The 15,378-nt window shown below is 41.0% G+C and overlaps 1 protein-coding gene across 1 annotated transcript in view; it reads right to left on the reverse strand.

Annotated features, from left to right (window-relative positions):
* Nucleotides 1-15,150, reverse strand: part of LOC136864594 (trypsin II-P29) — a 55,959-nt gene extending 40,809 nt beyond the window's left edge. The window contains exons 1-2 of the mRNA XM_067141808.2: nucleotides 15,034-15,150; nucleotides 11,030-11,109 (exon numbers count right to left, since the gene is read on the reverse strand). Coding sequence (XP_066997909.2) covers nucleotides 11,030-11,109; nucleotides 15,034-15,133 — 180 coding nt within the window. The 5' untranslated portion in view covers nucleotides 15,134-15,150. The remainder of the gene's footprint in view (nucleotides 1-11,029; nucleotides 11,110-15,033) is intronic.
* Nucleotides 15,151-15,378: the final 228 nt, after the last annotated feature.

Genomic DNA, 15,378 nt, shown 5'->3' on the forward strand with positions numbered 1-15,378 from the left:
GGCCGCGTACGCCAAGCTGTTAGAAAAAATGAAAGAAGTGGATGTAAAGGCAACAAAATATGACGTTATTAAAAAAATTAACAATATGAGAAGCGCTTTCCGAAAAGAAAAGAAAAAAATTACGAAATCGCTGAAGTCAGGAGCATCTGCCGATTCTGTGTACAAACCTAGGTTGTGGTACTTCTCAATGTTGAGGTAAAGGTTTATTAATTTAAACGCATTAATTTATTAATTTAAGATGTTCAATTATTTTTAGTATAAAGATTTACTATTATTTATTAACGTTTCAATGTATGTTGTATTTCTTTTTAGTTTTCTGTCTGATCAAGACATTCCTCGAACGTCTCGTTCGAACGTGGACGGTGATGACGATGGTGTAGATGAAGAAGAAAACACTTTTGAGACAGATGTAAGTAAGTAATATTGATTACATATTATTTGGTAACATAACAACCTTGTAACAAACATTAGTAATTACGTAATTAGTACTAACGTTTAGTGAACTGCCAATGGCCGTAGCCGTGTTGAAACACCGGATCCCGTGAGATCTCCGAAGTTAAGCAACATTGGGCGTGGTCAGGAGTTGGATGGGTTGCCACGCGCTGTTGGTGGGGGGTAAGGGAATGGAGGAGCGGAAAGGAACTGGCCACCCTACCGCACGTAAACTCCGGCTCAGGAACACCTCTGCGGAGGTTCGGACCTGACTTCGGGCAGAATAACCCTTACCTTACCTTTAGTGAAACTACTGAAACTTGTTAGATACAAATTATAGGATCAATGTATGCACAAAAAATAACGCATTTACTGTAAGCATTTCATATGAAGTTAATTTGCCAAGGAACCTGTCCCTCATTGGAGAAGTAGTTGACAAACTCATCTCTTATTTGTTTTGCTGAGACGGTTGTGTTTCCTCTATTGCTTCGGCGTAAGCCATATACGTGATCATTATCAGCACCGTATCCTTCAGATATTGTACCTCCGTCTGTATTTTTGTGGTCAAAGCATTCTGAAGGAGCGTAAACACCAGGAACCTTTTTCATTAAAAAATTGTGCAGTACATAGCAGGCCATAACTACGGATTCAATGTTATCTGGTTTCAAGTTTATGGCCGTGCTGTATACTCTGAATCGTGCAACGAGAATACCAAAGACATTTTCTATCATACGTCTTGCTCTCGACAGGCGATAGTTGTATATTCTCCGGTTTTGTGAGGCAATGTCAGCTTGCCTGAATGGTTTCATCAGGTCATCTCTCAAAGGGAAAGCATCGTCCGCCACAAATACGTAGGGCATGCATGAACTAGCATTTCTGATGTTATCAGCTGTAGGAATATTGAGGAGACCATTGTTAAGTTTTTAAAAAATGTGTTCTTCAGAACCACCATCTGAAACTCTGCCGTTTGTAACGAACTCGCACATTAATAAATATATAGTTTGCATCGGCGATGCCGAGTAGTACCATGCTTTTGTAATTTGTAATTAAAGTACTCCGATCCACTATCTGCTGGAGGTACAATGGCGATATATTTTCCGTCCATAGCTCCAAGGTAGTGAGGGAAGTTCCAATTCATTTCGAAACCTTTCGATATTTCCTCCCACTCTTCTTCGGTTTTAGGAAACTACAAGCATATAAAAGAAAAAATAGAAAAGATGTATAATACAGGGTGGCCCACTTAAACGTTTCACCGCAGATATATTTGGAACAACAAGAGAGATTGAAAAATGACTTTCACGGGCATGAAGGCAGAGAAGAGGCTAATTAAAGTAAATACTATGAACCAGTCAAAAACGTAGGAAAATAGTATTTTCAACATCAACTTACGTTTTTTTTAAGGGACACCCTGTATTATTTCGTGCGCAATCGTTAACAAGAAAAATCACATAAGTAATGGCGTTTGTTTCATCGCAATAGGTCAATTATATCCCGAGATATTGCAACGTGAAGTTGACGCTTGAGATAAACGAAACGCGCAGCTGTTGCACATCCCGAGAGTCAAGCGCGAACCTCACGGTCCTCTTACTCGCGATATGATTGCCGTACTACGATGCGACAGGCGCTATACTTAATGCTATATACGCTGCTATCAATATATCTTGTTGTTCCAGATATATCTGCGATGAAAGGTTTAAGTGGGCCATCCTGTATATAATAAATAGCTAATATAAAAATACTACATGCATACATACATACATACATACATACATACATACATACATACATACATACATACATACATACACGTTCGTTATTTTTTATTTGTTGTATGATGCTTCATTTGACAATCGTTTGAAATGTATTTTACATATAAGTGTTATTAGAAAAATATAAACACATTTATATACAGGGATATGGAGTATTTATAGACTAACTAGGAGATACACACACACACACATACATACACACACACACACACACACACACAAAACTGCAGGTTCTGAGATTTCATCACAAGCTGATGTCAAGTCCTTCCAGCCAAGTGAGTGCCGTAGGGGTTACTTGACGTAGCTCCTCCATAGGCTCAGTGAATGCTCGTAGAGGACATTCTTTCACGAGTGGCTGATGGTTTGCACTTCAAAACCACAGTTGCAGGAAGGAGACTCCAACCACCCCGATTGGTGTAGTGCAGAAGCAGTTCTTCCAACGCCGCAGCGTATCCTGTTTAATCTAGTCCAGATGGTGCGTGGGAGGTTGAACCCAGGAGGTTTTGCTGTTGGGTCATAAATGTTGATTAGACCATGTGGGTGTAATCTGGCCCATTCTTTCTTACATACTTCGTCAGGTCTAAAAGGTATGACAATTAGTTCCCTGGCCGTCTTCCAGGCAGGTTTCCGGGATTTCAGTCTCGCAACGGCGTTTTCTTCTGTATTCTGGTGGATGGGAAGTGAGCTGTTCATCATATCACCTTAGTCCATAATCTGACAAGAGCATTTTGTCGTCTGATGTGAGGAGGTTGAATGTGGCTCAGTACGGGTAACCACTGTACAAGAGTGGAGTGCAGGGTGCCAGATATGATTCTCATTGTATGGCGCAGCTGGACATCGACCAGACGAGTATGGGAACTATTCAGCCATACAGCAGAACAGTATTCAGCTGAAGAATATACTAGTGCTAAAGCAGTTCGCAGTGAATTCGCATCTGCATCCCATGATGTTCCACCTAGTCTACCCAGAAGGTTGTTACGACTTTTCAGTTTAGCTGCCAGTTTCTGAAGGTGATGGCGGTAGGTTAGGGGTGTATCTAAAGTTACACCGAGGCTTTTGGGGGTACCATTACACCGCAGTGTGTGATTTCTGAACCTGATTGTTGGTTGGTAGTTTGCATTCCTGTTACTGAGATGAAACGTAGCTACTTCTGTCTTTAGAGGGCTAGGTGTCCATCGCCACTTTGTGAAATAACCGTCCATCTTCTCAAGATCCTGGGATAGGATTTCTTCAGCTTCACTGCTCTTTGTGTGGTGAGGTTGATGTCATCTGCATAGATGAACTTGCGAGATGTGGTTTCTGGAAGGTCATGTATGTATAAATTGAATAGAACTGGAGACAGCACTGAACTCTGTGGCAAACCGTTGATGAGTTTGTGGAAACGACTGCGGACATGTTCTGTATGAACCTGGAAAAATCTATTTCCCAGCATATTTTTTATTAGAGTGAAGATCTTGAGACATGGTATTGCTCTGCTGAGTTTCAGGAGGAGGCTTTCTTTCCAGACTGTGTCATAGGCGGCGGTAAGATCGAGGAACACAGAGACAATTTTCTTCTTTGTCTCAAATCCATTTTCTATAAAGGAAGTCAAAGCGAGCAACTGATCGCTGCAGTCACGAGCATGACGAAAAGCAGCTTGCTCAATGAGAATGAGGCACTCAATCGTAAGAGCTATCCTGTTAAGAATCAGTCTTTCCAGAAGCTTGTAAGTTACGCTTAGTAGGGCTATTGGTCTGTAGCTTTGGGGTAATTTGGGATCCTTGCCTGGTTTCAAAATAGCGATAATTTTAGTTTTCTTAAACAGGGGAGGCAGTCGGCCAGACTGCATAACATTACTAAAGAAAGAGGCAAGCCAGCGCTTGGTTGCTGGACCACAGTTCATTAAAGACTGTGGAAAATTCTAATCTAATATTTCAACCAGACTTTTTTTTTTTTTTTTTTTGCAGATGCCAAATACGCAAGAAATGATGGAACAGGATGAACCCACTCAAAATTGTTTAGGAATTTCAAGTCATTCAGTCGCAAGCATCAGTACTTCTGCACCATCAGCTCCTCGAAGGCAACATAGTAAGAGAGGCGATAAAAAAGATGGCATGGAAGGGATGGCGAAAGATGTCTTGGTACAGGTGCATGATTATTTCAAGAAGCCCCGAAGTGAAGAAGACCGTTTCGATGTGATCGGCAAAGGTTTTGCTATTAAGTTGCGCGGCCTTCCCAAAGATCAAATGCTTTTAGCTGAAAAACTAATGAACGATACCTTGTTTCAAGCTGAAATGGGTTCCTTAACCATGTCACACAGAGTGGTTGGTGAACCGAACCCAAACCCTTCATCGAGGTGCTTTTCTCCAGTGTCCCACAAAGGTTCCTGTGCAATTAGTTACACTTCATTGTCCTTCCCCAGCCCTGCAACTACTGAAAACCAAGAGGCTCACGTACCTCAACAACTGCTTGGACCCAATGAGGATTCTCATCCAAATGTATAGTACAGTTTTGTACCACAAGGCAATGGTACAGCTCCGTCTTATTTATCGCGCTTTGATGGAAGTGTGTAATGTGAATATGTTCAAGTTAATCCACGAAAATGTAAAATTTAAGTTGAAATAAAGTCAAATAAAATCTATAGATTTCTGTAATTATTGTATTCAACTCACCTTCAAATAATCCTTACGTAGGACTTTATAAATAGCTTCACAGGTTTCGGGTATAATGCGATCAATGGCCTGGGGAGAAATTATTGTTGAATACTTGAGGTCTTCGTAACTCCTTCCAGTAGCGAGAAACCTCAGTGTTGCAATGAGTCCTTAATGGGGGGAGATAGCTTGCCTCATAACCGTATCTCCTTTAGCGATAAAAGGGGTGACCATTGAATGAAGATGTAAATATGTATCGTGGTCCATCCTCAAGTAATTGTGGAAATCTTTCGGGAAGACTTCCAGTTCGGTAATTAGATTCTTGTGGAAATACACACTTCTCTTCAAAAGCCACTCCTTGCACCATACACCTCTATTGCGCCTTTTCTTGCGAACGCAGTCCCATGCAATCACACAACCGACATCCGCTAAAATATCAGCATCCGTTGATGCCATGATGAAAACTATTAGCAACACCACGTAAACAACCAACCACCACCAGTCAACAGAACTGTTGTGTTGACCTGAAGTTGAACCTTGAGGAAATCCCCAAGGCCTTTTCCTTGAGGATTTCCTCAAGGGAATCCTCTCTGTGTGTGGGCGAGTGTTCGGTTGAGGAAATCCTTAAAGAATTCCCGGAGTTTTTTTCCTTGATGGCTAGCTTAACGCTTACATTTCCCAAATCAACGTGACTAAGCTGGCGGTCATCGTATGGGTCTGTATAGTATTGTTGCAGTTTTTACATTTATGACCCTCCAGGGTCGGATTTTCCCTCGGACTCAGCGAGGGATCCCACCTCTACCACCTCAAGGCCAGTGTCCTGGAGCTTCAGACATCGGGTCGGGGGATGAAACTGGGGAGGATGACAAGAACCTCGCCCAGGCGGCCTCACCTGCTATGCTGAACAGTGGCCTTGTGGAGGGATGGGAAGATTGGATGGGACAGGCAAGGAATAGGGAAGGAAGCGGCCGTGGCCTTAAGTTAGGTACAATCCCGGCATTTACCTGGAGGAGAAGTGGGAAACCACGGAAAACCACTTCCAGGATGGCTGAGGTGGAAATCGAACCCACCTCTACTCATTTGACCTCCCGAGGCTGAGTAGACCCTGTTCCAGCCCTCGTACCACTATTCAAATTTCGTGGCAGAGCCGAGAATCGAACCCGGGCCTCCGGGGGGTGGCAGCTAATCACACTAATCACTACAGCACGGAGGCGGACCATGTTTTAATCACTTTAATAAATTAGGCTACAGTTCACTGTGAATGATTGCATTTTAACTGTCCGTCCTACTCACTGACTGATTTTAGTATTTTATTGTAAACTATGTTTTTGGTGAAATACCCTTTAGTTTCAGGGAACTGATACCTGTGCAAAGCAAGACGCAACGGGAACTGCCTCCTTCTGAATTTGAAAGGTAAGGTACCAATCCTAGGTAGATAAATTACCTGAATTTTGGAAGCACCTGTAATGAATTCTAATTTTTATAATTCTGTCATGCATCGCTTATTAGAAACATCATGTAACAAGGACTTACATTCTGGTGATAACTTGAGTTCACAGAGTCGTCTATCGGACTAAGAAAGATCTGCATAGACAACTTTCACAGAACCCTCTATCGGGCTGGAATAGAAAGATCAGTGAGGGCAACTTTCATAGCGCTATCTACCGGCGAATATATTTAACTGCAATGATCTAAGCATAAATTATTCAAATAAATGACTATTTTACGCAAATAAAGAACTTAATGAAAGAAATAATATTTTTCTCGGAGATTGACACCTTTGTTTTCATGTGTATAGGCGTTAGTACTGTGGCTTTCTTACAATTTTGTGTTTCATGTTCAAATTATATAGATCTATATAGATAGCGGTTTTCGCAGGCGCAACGGCGATTTGAGAAAATTCTGGTGCGAAGAAGTGGAAAAAGTGTCTAGTATTTCGCAACATGTCACAACAAATGAACAATAAATGGCTTCAAAATTATAGAAAACGCATTTGAGAGGATAGAGTGGCTAGTCAGATTCAAACAAGCTCAAAATCAGCAATGCCGAGCGTCAAAAGACTTACTGTATGCGTCCCGAAGTTAAGGCGGCCGAGTGTCACGTAGTGAGTTTCATGCTACTGGAGCCTCAGACGAGCACTTCTACTGCATCATTTGGAACTCACAGATATGTATACTGAGCAGCCTGGTCAAGGTGAAGAGGTTCCGGTGCGCTCACAGAATTGCTTGTAACTCTGCGGGGCACGAGCAAAGATTTAACTTCCGCCTACAATGATTATTCAAGACGTGTTGTACTACTGGAGGTAGAACTACATCAAGGCATCAAGGCATAGTTTTCTTTTGCGCTTATTACATACCCTACATTGCACTAATATATAAGTATGCACATCTTTCTTTTTATGTGGCTACTTATATCTCAAAAACTGATGGTTACAAACGTGAAAATTGGTGTTTGGAATCTCCTTTAAAAATAAAGAAACACACATTTTGTGTGTGTGGGGGGGGGGGGAATCAACTTAACGGGGGTGGGGTGAAGAAGGAGTTGAATTATTTTTATGAGGATACTTATATATCAAAAGAAAATATGTTACAGACGTGAAAATTGGTATTTGGAATCTCCTAAATAATAAAGAAATACGTCTTCTTTTTCTTCGGAAATCCACTTACGGGGGAAAGAATTGAAATATTCCTTGAATTATTTGTATGAGGATACTTATATCCTAAAAGATAAAGATGTTACAGACGTGAAACTTGGTATTTGGAATCTCCTTTAAAAATAAACACGTATTTTTTTGTTTCGGAAAATTGACTTGGGGGGGGGGGAGGAGGGGTGAAAGTAAGTAAAGACGGATTTGAATTCTGTTTAAGAGGATACTTATATCTCAGAAACTGAAGATGTTACAGACGTGAAAGTTAGTATTTTGAATCTCCTTTAAAAATAAAGAAACACATATTATTTTTGTTTTCGGAAAGTCCACTTAAAGGGAGAGGGGGTGGAAAAAACGGAAAGAGTAGTTGAATTCATTTTATGAGGATACTTATATCTCAAAAACTGAAGATGTTACAGACGTGAAAGTTGGTACTGTATTTTGAATCTCCTTGAAAAATAAAGAAACACGTACTTTTTGTTTTCGGAAAATCAACTTAAGGGGTTGAAAAGAATTGAAAAGTGGGTGAATTTTGAAAATGAGTACCGGTATATCTACAGTACATGTCAAAAACTTAACATGTTACAGACATGAAACTTGGTATTTGGAAAGTCCTTTAAAAATACAGGAACACGTAGTTTTTGTTTTAGGAAAAGGCACTTAACGAACGGGAGTGGGGGTAAAAGAAGTGAAAAAAGAAGTGAAAATTTTGAGGATGCTTATATCTCACAAACTGATGATGCGACAGAATAGAAAATTAGTATTTGGAACCTCCTTTAAAAGTAAAGGGACATGTATTTCTTCTTGCTTTTGAAGAATGTGAAGGACTGATAAAGGGGTTAAATTCTTTTTATGGGTATTCTTATAGCCTATCTCAAAAACTGAAAATGTTACGACTTGGAGATAGATATTTGGAATCTCATTAAAAATAAACATTTTTTGTTTCTCGTATGTACAGTTCTATGTTTATGGTCATCTTAGCCCCAGAAGGCAATAACACAAATGCGGTTTACAAAGAGTTTCCGGGGTAAATTTGTTGGTGAATGTTTATACTTTGGGGATTTTCAGATAATGTCTTATTACAGTACTGAGGAACGATTAGTTTTGGTATTTTACGAAATCCACGCGAGCGAAGCCGCGGGTAACTGCTAGTGTGAATATATATATTCTTGTTGCCGTTATATGACTACTCTCAGCGATTTTGTATGGGCTAATTTTATTATTTTTGTTGTTGCAAAAAGTTGTTATCCTTCATAGAGAATAGCCGTAATATCTTAGTCTGTATTTCAACTTCTAACCAACATAAGTTTACACTGTTCATCAGTTCTGTAACTGGCCGAGGGAGTGGCTGAGCCGTTTGAGTCACGTAGTTGTCAGCTTGCATTCGGAAGATAGTGGGTTCGAACCCCACTTTCGGCAGTCCTGAGGGTAGTTTACCGCGGTTTCCTATTCCACAGTCCGACTCGTTGGCTGAATTGTTAGCGTACTGGCCTTCGGTTCAGAGAGTCCCGGGTTCGATTCCCGGCCGGGTCGGGGATTTTTAACCTTAATTGGTTAATTCCAATGGCCCGGGGGCTGGGTGTTTGTACTGTTCCCAACATCCCTGCAACTCACACTCCACACATAACACTATCCTCCACCACAATAACACGCAGTTACTTACACATGGCAAATGCCGCCCACCCTCATCGGAGGGTCTGCCTTAGAAGGGCTGCACTCGGCTAGAAATAGCCACACGAAAATATATATACTATTTCACAAAAGGCAAGTGATGTGGCTGTACCTTAATGATGGTCTCGGTCGATTCCTTCCCACTCCTAGCCCTTTCCTCTCCCGTCGTCGCCATAAGATCTGTCTGTGTCGGTGCGACGTAGAGCAAACTGTAAAACATTTCTATACTGACCGCTAAATTAGATGATGATGATGATGATGATGATGATGATATTTAAAGTTGCCTAACATCTAGGTCATCGGGCCCACCTCAAAATTAATTTTCAAGCGTGCGAAGCACCGATCAAGGGCTAGTATAAATGCTATCTTAATTCATATTATTTATTTATTTATTTATTTATTTATTTATTTATTTATTTATTTATTTATTTATTTATTTATTTATTTATTTATTTATTCCTGACTTACATTTGTGGCGAAGTTAGGGCTTACGGTCCCCCTTACACTTAACCACTATAAACAAAATTTAAAAATGTAAACATAAAAGGACATAGAAATTCTAAAAATAAATAATACTACGGACAGATAATTCTAAGACTAAGTTAGGCCTACATATCAGTACAACAATTAATGTGACAATAATAATAATAATAATAATAATAATAATAATAATAATAATAATAATAATAATAATAATAATAATAATAATAATAATAATAATAATAAATCAAGAAAACCCACTCACACAACATACATACAATGACACACAACTCAGTTTTATGTTCCCAGGAAAAACTTTCTGCAGGCAGATTTGAATTTATGAGAGGAAGTAAGGTGCCGAATGTCCATTGGGAATGTATTCCAGAGTCTCGATGCGGTAACTAAAAAGGAATGATTGTAGGAATTCGTTCGACTTAGTGGAATTTCAAGTAGGGAACCAGAACGGGTACTAATTTCATGGAATGAGGAAAGGAAACGAAAATTAGAAGAGAGGTAAGTAGGAGTGTTCGTCGAGAGCACTTGGTAAAGAAGTGTCATTAGGTGAAAATTCCTTCGTTCATTTATGCGTAGCCATTCCAACGTTTTGAAATATGGTGTAACATGAGCGTCATGTCGCAGTTGGAAGGCATATCGTATGCATGAGTTTTGTGCTCGTTGAAGTCTCAAAGCTTGTTCAGCATTTAGATTGACTAGTACCGTATCACAGTAGTCTAAAATTGGGAACAGTAGTGCTTGGATTAATTTTAAATTAAGTTTTTGAGGAAAAGAATTCTTGTGACGTTTCAAGGGATATAGAGCTGCATGAACTTTTCTACATACATTTGTTACGTGTTCATTCCAGGTCAGATTCTCATTGATGGAGATTCCAAGATTAGTTACATTTTTAAGGTACGGTACAGCAATGTCACTGATTATGATTGGAGGAGGATTGATATTGCTTATTACATGTCATAATTTAGAGTTTCCTATGATACGATTACAATAAATTAATACTCTCTCCCAAGTTGCTGGTCATCCATGATTGAGAATTATATTATAGTCATTCATTCATTCATTCATTCACTCATTCATTCATTCATTCATTCATTCATTCATTCAAAATCTCTATGAGCCTTGAAAACAATATCATCAATCGAGTCGCGAAGTTGATAAAGTTTATTTTTAACCCAGAATGGTCTATTGGACAGTTTCCAAACACACATGTTTACAGATCTGATCAAAACAACATATATCACAATTAACAACTAACAAACTCATTCTCAAGCAGTAGTTTAACGTAAAGTCCCTGTCTGCGGACTGATTTGTAACTTACGCTACACCGAAAGGCCTTTTCAAGCCAGTTCAGCTACGATTAATAATGCAAATGAGAGGTGACTTACATGGTGTGGAAAATGGTCAGGCTTTGTAGGGGTTCCACCAACAGTCCTCAGAGCTGATCCTCTTTGTGGGCCGACATCCACTGTAAAACAGAAAAAAACATATCTGTTATTAGACACTGGACCTCTTTCAGAACATTCCACCGCAACAAAAACACAAGCAGTCCTGTGCTTAGCTATAACAACACTTTCTTGTTCATCCGGGAACTAATTATTATTATTATTATTATTATTATTATTATTATTATTATTATTATTATTATTATTATTATTATTATTATTATTATTTTACAATTTGTTTATACGTCGCACCGACATAGATACGTTTTATGGCGGCGATGGAATAGGAAAGAGTTAGGAGTAGGAAGGAAGCGACCGTGGTCTTAATTAAGATACAGCCTCCAGCATTTGCCTGGTGCAAAAATCGGAAACCGCGGAAAAGCATCTTCAGGGCTGCTGACAGTGGGTTTCGAACCCACTATCTCCCGAATGCAAGCTGATAGCAAACCACGCGCCCACTTGCTCGATCCATTGACTATCATCAACATATCGTATATTCAAGCTGAATGAGATAGTTGGTTCGAATCAGTAATCATAAACAACATAAATAAAATTACAATGTTGCCCTATACTTAAATTTTATTTCGTATTAGGTACCATAGAACAGTCGCTAGCGAGCTCCAGCTGGTGCAACTCAACTCAACCGTAATGAGTGTGCTTAAAGCGCAACATGACGTGTTCTGGGTGTTCGATCATGTGTTTTCACACTACGAACTACAGTTTCTCTCAAATGACTAATGGCAAAAACTCTGACATGGGGACCTTATTAAAAGAGTGTTTAGTGGCCTGTTATTCACAGTCAGCAGACATTGATCCAACGAAACCAATTCAACCCAATCAACATGATAATACAAACCAACTATCCGTGATTTCAGCACAAACAAATCAAGAGCAGTATCATCGTGTATAAGTTTGAAACTTATTTATGAACCCTGTGTACCGTTAGCCTCATCACGACCTCTTTTACTTCTTCTTCTTAATCTGTTTACCCTCCAGGGTCGGTTTTTCCCTCGGACTCAGCGAGGGATCGCACCTCTACCGCCTCAAGGGCAGTGTCCTGGAGCTTCAGACTTTGGGTCGGGGGATACAACTGGGGAGAATGACCAGTACCTCGCCCAGGCATCCTCACCTGCTATGCTCAACAGGGTCCTTGTGGAGGGATGGGAAGGTTGGATGGGACAGGCAAGGAAGAGGGAAGGAAGCGGCCGTGGTCTTAAGTTAGGAACCATTCCGGCAGTTGCCTAGAGGAGAAGTGGGAAACCACGGAAAACCACTTCTAGGATGGCTGGGGTGGGAATCGAACCCACCTCTACTCAGTTGACCTCCCGAGGCTGAGTGGACCCCGTTCCAGCCCTCGTTCCACTTTTCAAATTTCGTGGCAGAGCCGAGAATCGAACCTGGACCTCTGGGGGTGGCAGCTAATCACACTAACCACTACACCACAGAGGCGGACACGACCTCTTTTACAATCAAGTAAACTTGGGGAACTTAAAGCGTGTGCATGAAACTATTGCTTCTCTTGACCACGTAGTACAGTACAAGATGATGGTTTTCAGACTCGCCTTTTAACAAACCAGGCTCTGAACTCACTATTATGAGATTTTAAGTTACAATAATTATTGCTTTTCTGTATTATTTAAATAATTAAGTATTGTTGTCAATTTCACTTTTCATATGTTGGTATTTATTGCGTTGATCCCCGCATGACTGAAATGAAATGGCGTATGGCTTCTAGTGCCGGGAGTGTCCGAGGACAGGTTCGGCTCGCCAGGTGCAGTTCTTTTGGTCTGACGCCAGTACGCGACCTGCGCGTCGTTATGAGGATGAAGTGATGATGAAGACGACACATACACCCAGCTCTGGTACCAGCGAAATTAACAAATGATAATTAAAATTCCCGTCCCTGGAATCGAACCCGGGACCCCTATGACCAAACGCCAGCCATGGGGCCGAACCCCGCATGACTAACTGATATAAATGACTGTATAGTAACATGAATATTAAACTAGTTGCTACACCTTCAAGTCAGCTATTTGGTTCGAACCCCTCTGTCGGCAACCCTGAAGATGGTTTTCCGTGGTTTCCTATTTTCATACCAAGAAAATCCTGGGTATATACCTTAATTACGGCCACGGCCACTCCCTTTCCACTCCTAAACTATTTCCTATCCCATCGTCGCCATAAGACATATCGGTGTCGGTGCGACGTAAAGCAAATTGTAAATAAATAAATAAATAAATAAATAAATAAATAAATAAATAAATAAATAAATAAATAAATAAATAAATAAATAGCTGTTTATGGTGTATAATTTTGATGTTTACTATGAGGGTATTTCACAAATATTTGAGGCCTAAATGGTTTTCTCTAGAGGTAGTGGTGGTGGTCAGTTGATTAAATCTTTAGCCTTGACGTTCGCTGGTTCAAACACCACCACCAAAGGTTACAGTACCGAAGCCAGGATCGGCCGATGGGGTCGGGGTTTATAGTTACAAAATGACGATAGAACACAGTGAAGGTGCTTGTGCATGTAAGACTTGTCACTATAAGGACACTGATACAAGCGAATTATGTTGATATTCACACTGCAGTACACTACAAAATTTACATTAAAATACAGAACAAGAACAATACGATCAAGGTCAACAGTTTTACAACGAATAGTATGTTCAGTTTAGAATGTAAAATCCAACTTTCGATTGTTCTTAGAAAATAGATTCAATAGATATTATTGTTCTACAATTATGTATCTGAATGTTTATTTAGTTTATTGTCAGTTCTGTTTCTTTCTTAATATGCTAACCCTCCAGGCTTGGTTGTTCACTCGGACTCAGCGAAGGATCCCACCTCTACCGTCTCGAGGGCAGTATCCTGGAGCTTCAGACTCTGGGTCTGGGATACATCTGGGGATGAGGACCAGTACCTCGCCCAGGCTGCCTCATCTGTCATGCTGTACAGGGGCCTTCGTGGGGGATGGGAAGATGGGAAGGGATAGACAAGGAAGAGGGAAGGAAGCGGCCGTGGCCTTAAGTTAGGTACCATCACGGCATTTGCCTGGAGGAGAATTGGGAAACCACAGAAAACCACTTCCAGAACGGCTGAGATAGGAATCGAACCCACCTCTACTCAGTTGACCTCCCGAGGCTGAGTGGACCCCGTTCCAGCCCTCATACCACTTTTCAAATTTCATGGCAGAGCCGGAAATCGAACCCGGGCCTCCGGCGGTGGCAGCTAATCGCACTAACCACTAACCACAGAGGCGGACTCTGTTTATTTTCTTTTTGTAAAATTTTCATGGGGGTTCTAACCCCCAGTAACCTTCCCTTGGCTACGCCCCTGAAAGGTTATATGGTTATAGGAAAACCGTAAAAACCGATTACGGCACTATGAGGCATAAAAGGGTTGAAAAACTATTTTTTCTTTTTCCCGCTGCTTGTTTAACGTCACACTAACATCGAAGGACCCCACTGTCGGCAGCCCTGAAAATGGTTTTCCGTGGTTTCCCATTTTCACACCAGGCAAATGCTGGGGCTGTACCTTAATTAAGGCCACGGACGCTTCCTTCCCACTCCTAGCCCTCTCCTGTACCATCGTCGCCATAAGACCTATCTGTGTCGGTGCGACGTAAAGCAACTAGAAAAAAAAATCGAAGGATTTCGGCAACGGAAAGATAGTAATGGAACAGGTTTGAGAGGTAGCGACCGTGGCCTTATTTAAGGTACAACCCTAACATTTGCCTGGTGTGAAAATGGGAAACCATGGAAAGCGATCTTCAGGGCTTCCGACGGTGGAATTCGAACCAGTTATCTTCCGAATGCAAGCAAGCTCACAACTTCGCGACCCTAACCGGACAGCTGTCTTGCTTAGTATGGTTGAGAAACACTTGTATAGATAATAGTCGCACTATTCTGTCTCATCCAAAGAGTGGTCCTCGTTTCCTTACTCACCGTGCGTGTACTGCTTGGCGATATGCCTCCAGTCTGAGTCCTGAGCTGTGACAGCCACCACCAGGAGGAGGACTGAGGTGATCGCGGTGGAAGTAGCCATGTTCTAAAGAGGACGAGAACACAGTGAGAGCTGACTTAAGGATACCAGTCGCTTCTTCCGGAGTGTGCGCACCTCTCAACTGTGTGTGTCATGTACTGATAACACAAGCTCGAGAATTTCAAGCTAATGGAAGAAAGATTAGAAGGCTAGACAGGAGGAAAGCTAGCAGTGAATGGAAACCAACTTCCGCGTTTTCTGAAGGCGAATGTGTAATACCTTGCTTGGAGTTGATTGAGTGAGCTTTG

The sequence above is a fragment of the Anabrus simplex genome, chromosome 1, assembly GCF_040414725.1.
Source record: "Anabrus simplex isolate iqAnaSimp1 chromosome 1, ASM4041472v1, whole genome shotgun sequence".
Taxonomy (NCBI): domain Eukaryota; kingdom Metazoa; phylum Arthropoda; class Insecta; order Orthoptera; family Tettigoniidae; genus Anabrus; species Anabrus simplex.